Genomic DNA, 5,036 nt, shown 5'->3' on the forward strand with positions numbered 1-5,036 from the left:
GGAAGAAAAGAGTACAAAAAAGACCAATGTGTAAAACAGATTGGAGCAACTCTGTTCAGGGGAGGAGCGGAGGGAGATAAGGCTCCCCAGAAACAAGAGTCTGTGCAGACACATCTATGTCTGAGCCTGAGGGCTGGTGAAGCTCACTCAGCTGGACTCCCTTCCCCAGGACCACAGATTGCCTGCGGGTAAAGTGAAGTTGTGGAGAGCGCCTCGGGTCTGGGACTGTCCGCCCCACACCCTGGATGCCCTGCTCATGCCCGCCCGGGGCAGGGCTGTGAAGGTGCAGGAGGGCCACTCCGCGGAGGCCCGGACAGGTGATGCATTCCTCTGATGGCCTGTCCCACTTCAGAGCCCAGGACCTACAACATCCCACACCCACTTCAGGAAACAGGACTAGGAGTGACTGGGGAGAGCAGGAAGGAGGGCAGCCAGGGCTCTGCTGAGCAGTGGGACAGCGGGGAAGACAGGTAGAAATCCTCCAGAGTCTGCCCAGCTGGCCAGAGGGCGAAAAGGTGCTCCAAATCACAGACCCGCTGCAGCCTTGCTCTTAGACACCACCGAGGTCTGTCCCCCAACTTCACAGACCAGGAAACTGAGGCCCAGAGAGAAAGAGGTGAATTTGCCTAGGTTTCTCAGCTGATGTGCGGCAGGGCCTGGACAAGAACCCACATTTCTTGACCTCTGGTCCACTACCCTTTTCCAAAGGAAAAGGGAAACATTGTTCTGCGAGAATAACACGGAGACAGGGCCAAATAAGTCAAAATGAGGACTAGACACGTGAAGGTAGAAGCCCTGTATCTGCGACGCGATTCTCTGCTAACCTGCAGATTCTCTGCTAACCTGCCCATTCTCTGCTAACCTGCCGGGTGACCTGGAGCAGGAAGCAACCCCCAACCCCGGTCTGGATCCAGTTTCCTCCCCTGCTCCGCAGGACGCTGTCCAGGGGCCAAGTGGCGTCTAACACCCTCACCAGTACCTTCCACTCTGGAGTGAGAGGGACAGGTACAAAAGCGAACACCCTTCCCAGCACCCTCCACTCTGGAGTGGGAGGGACAGGTACAAGAGCTCCGCTGCCGCCTGGGATCTCCGCACAGCCACTTCGCAGGCAGCCTGAGAAACGTCCGTTGCTCCGCCAGGCGGAGTTCTGCCCCACGAGTCTTCATCCCAAGCAAGGCTCCCCCCACCTCGTGCACTGGGTCTACGCGCGGGCCTTTTCCTTTGAGCTGCCGCCGCCCCTGCGCCGGCCCCCACAGGTCTGTGCTCATGTATATCGCCTTGCATACCTGCACCCGCTCCCTCGCTCGCAAACTCGCGCACTAGCCCGGCCACCCGCCTCTGCTCGCGCACGCGCCGTTCCCCCACGCCGCGCGCAGGGTGCTGGAGCCTCACCGCGGGCGCTGGAGCCTCACCGCGGGCGCATTAGCCCCGGGCGGACTCCCAGGGAGCAGCGGCGAGCGCGGGGAGGGGAGGATCCCGGCAGAGGGGAGAAAGATGCCAACGCCCAGGCCCCGCCCTCTCCGCCCGGCCCCGCCCCCGCAGGGCCCGCCCAGGCCGGCAGGGAGGATGTGAGCTCACTCCCGCCTCCATGTTCCTGGAGTCGCCTGAACGCGTCCGCCCGAAGTCGCGGGCCGCCTGGGGAGTCAGCAGCGCGCCAGGCCCCTGCGGGCGCCACACGCATTAGGTGCCTTCTTGATGGGTACGGAATGAAGGCGGGCGGTGGCTGGGCCGAGGCAGCTCCCAGTCGGTAGCCGCCGCGCCGCCCGTGCCCGCGCACGCCACACCCTAGCGCGCTTCCGGCCAGGCCACGTGATCGCGCGCGCACGTGTTCCGGCCTCTCTGCGTCGCCTTTCGGAGCCTCCTCCTGGTCGCCCCGACATTGGTCCACCGGGAGCCGGCTTGGGCCGGGCCCGGGAGGCGGCGGCTAGGGGAGCCGCGGAGACGCGGGCGCTGAGCGTCGCGGGGGAGTAGGCCCGGGCCGGCAAGCGGCGGCCTCCGCCATGAACCCCAGGGGCCTGTTCCAGGACTTCAACCCCAGTAAGTTCCTCATCTATACCTGCCTGCTGCTCTTCTCGGTGCTGCTGCCCCTCCGCCTGGACGGCATCATCCAGTGGAGCTACTGGGCCGTCTTTGCCCCCATATGGTTGTGGAAGCTTCTAGTCGTCGCAGGCGCCTCGGTGGGCGCGGGCGTTTGGGCCCGCAACCCTCGCTACCGTGCCGAGGGAGAGGCCTGCGTGGAGTTCAAAGCCATGCTGATCGCTGTGGGCATCCACCTGCTGCTGCTCATGTTCGAAGTCCTGGTCTGTGACAGGGTGGAGAGGGGCACCCACTTCTGGCTGCTGGTCTTCATGCCTCTCTTCTTCGTGTCCCCCGTGTCTGTGGCTGCCTGCGTCTGGGGCTTTCGACACGATAGATCGCTGGAGCTGGAGATCCTGTGCTCGGTCAACATCCTGCAGTTCATCTTCATCGCTCTAAAGCTGGACAGGATTATTCACTGGCCGTGGCTGGTGGTGTTTGTGCCCCTGTGGATCCTCATGTCATTCCTTTGCCTGGTCGTCCTCTATTACATCGTCTGGTCCCTCCTGTTCCTGCGGTCCCTGGATGTGGTTGCCGAGCAACGAAGAACACATGTGACCATGGCCATCAGCTGGATAACGATTGTCGTGCCCCTGCTCACTTTTGAGGTCCTGCTGGTTCACAGATTGGATGGGCACAATACATTCTCCTACATCTCCATATTTGTTCCCCTTTGGCTTTCCTTACTAACTTTAATGGCCACAACATTTAGGCGAAAGGGGGGCAATCATTGGTGGTTTGGCATTCGCAGAGACTTCTGTCAGTTTCTGCTTGAAATTTTCCCATTTTTAAGAGAATATGGGAACATTTCATATGATCTCCATCACGAAGATAGTGAAGATGCTGAAGAAACATCAGTTCCAGAAGCTCCGAAAATTGCTCCAATATTTGGAAAGAAGGCCAGAGTAGTTATAACCCAGAGCCCTGGGAAGTACGTTCCCCCGCCTCCCAAGTTAAATATTGATATGCCAGATTAAACTCCTAGAGAGGACCCAGCCACACACGGACTCCACCTTGCCTTTACCTCTTGTTCATTCATCCCAAACCTGGAAATGGAAACAGGCTTCAAACACTGTCGTCTCACGCCCTGTTTGAGATCACCGCCTCATCAGTATGCATCATAGATGGAGGTGGTTTTAGTATGTGGGTGTGTGTGGTGTGTACCTGGGTAAGAGACTTGCTTTCCAGGTTCGCACTTTCAGGTGTAGCCGGGGGTAGTAAGTTGGATTGTTTTAGTAGGTCCTCAAAAGGAATAACTACACAGCTGTTTGTTTAAAGTGCTACTGTACCTATCTAAAGTATTGTTTAAAAAGTATTTTTATACACTGCTAATCTAAAATTGTATTTCAGAATGTGCCTGTTATGACATAGTAGCAAATGTAAAGAATTCTCTTTCCCACCACTTGTTTATAAACCTCATAGTTGATATTTTTAGTGTTCCTACTGTTAAAATACCTTCTCCTTGGGCTTCGCTGATACTGGTCTTTAATATTCTGATAGGTGAATTTTTCTAATGGAATGAACCCATGCATATATAGTATTTATATGAATATTTTAGCAGTGTAATATGTTGAATTCTAGTTTTCTGCAGTACCATGTATTATGTTAAAGTATTTTTTAAAGCTTACATGTGAAGATACGTGTCTGTCGCAGATGTCCTTAAAGACTGCATAAAACAATATGTGCCTGGTGTGGATCTTACCAAAGTACTAGGCATGAATTATAGGGATTGCAAATCCCATGGATCTTAATATTGAGGTGTTAGTAACCGAGGTCTCTGGTAGTACCCGTTAGTAGAGGAAGAGGCTGCTGCCCTTGGGAGCTTGTGACACGCTCCAGTGTGGTACCAGGCCATAAAGTGACATAGTTACTTTGTTTAGTGCCTTTGTTTAGTGCCAAGTTGTTTAGTACCTTGCATTTTTCCACACAGGTAGTAACTGGAAATAAGCAATAAGTGGTTTGTCCATTTCTAAGAATCTTAAACTATTAGTTGGCTGTAGTGTGAAGCTATTACTTGTCATTGGAAAGATGGAGAGAGTGGCCTCAACCAGAAGTGGCCAACAGAAGCAGGTATCATTTTAAGGTCCAAACTTTCATCTGTCAGCAATAGGGAAACAACAGTTCAAATTCGCTTTGTAGATGAGTACAGTGTTTCTTTTTGTTTTTCTTTTTTTTGAGACAGAGTTTCACTCTTGTTGCCCAGGCTGGAGTGCAATGGCACAATCTCTGCTCACCACAGCCGCTGCCTCCTGGGTTCAAGTGATTCTCCTGCTTCAGCCTCCTGAGTAGCTGGGATTACTGGCATGCGCCACCACGCCTGGCTAATTTTGTATTTTTAATAGAGAGAGGGTTTCTCCATGTTGGTCAGGCTGGTCCCGAACTCCTGACTTAAGGTGATCTGCCCACCTCGGCCTCCCAGAGTGCTGGTGGGATTACAGGCAGGAGCCACTGCACCTGGCAAGTACAATGTTTCTTTAGGTGCTGGTGGTACACCAGGGAATCAGGGCAGAAGCCGGATCCTGCAAGAGTAATGTTCGTCTGAGAACAAATAAATACTTTCAAAAGGAGGTTAAAATAAAAAGGAATGTTGGTGTTATTACTGTGGAGAAGATTGGATGGAGTCCACTTTTCTTATTAGTAACTTACTAAAAATGATCTAAACTGGACTCTACACTCTTTGCCCTGACCATGAGGCAAACTTGTTGGGTTTGGAGAAAAAAACGTAACCCTAAATTTACTATTTTTGCCCTATATAAAGCATTAAAATAACATGCTCTGTACACATGCTCTCAACAAAACCCAGAATGCGTGAGGGAGCTACAGCTCGGCTTAGTTGGCTGGGACTGAGCTCACTCGCCCTCTCACACACTGGCAGTTTATACCAGCCGGCAGCCCTGAGCAGCAGTGGATGTGACTTTTTATAAGTAAGGATACATTCATTCATTCATTTTCTCAGTATT

At 53.2% G+C, this 5,036-nt stretch overlaps 1 protein-coding gene across 1 annotated transcript; it reads left to right on the top strand.

The window, feature by feature from the left end:
• Positions 1 to 1,576: 1,576 nt before the first annotated feature.
• TMEM185B (transmembrane protein 185B) lies at positions 1,577 to 4,657 on the top strand. The gene has a single exon (XM_005572928.4). It carries the CDS (start codon positions 2,001 to 2,003, stop codon positions 3,051 to 3,053), a length of 1,053 nt encoding a protein of 350 aa, XP_005572985.1. The 5' UTR covers positions 1,577 to 2,000; the 3' UTR covers positions 3,054 to 4,657.
• Positions 4,658 to 5,036: the final 379 nt, after the last annotated feature.

Source organism: Macaca fascicularis, chromosome 12 (assembly GCF_037993035.2).
Source record: "Macaca fascicularis isolate 582-1 chromosome 12, T2T-MFA8v1.1".
NCBI classification, from domain to species: domain Eukaryota; kingdom Metazoa; phylum Chordata; class Mammalia; order Primates; family Cercopithecidae; genus Macaca; species Macaca fascicularis.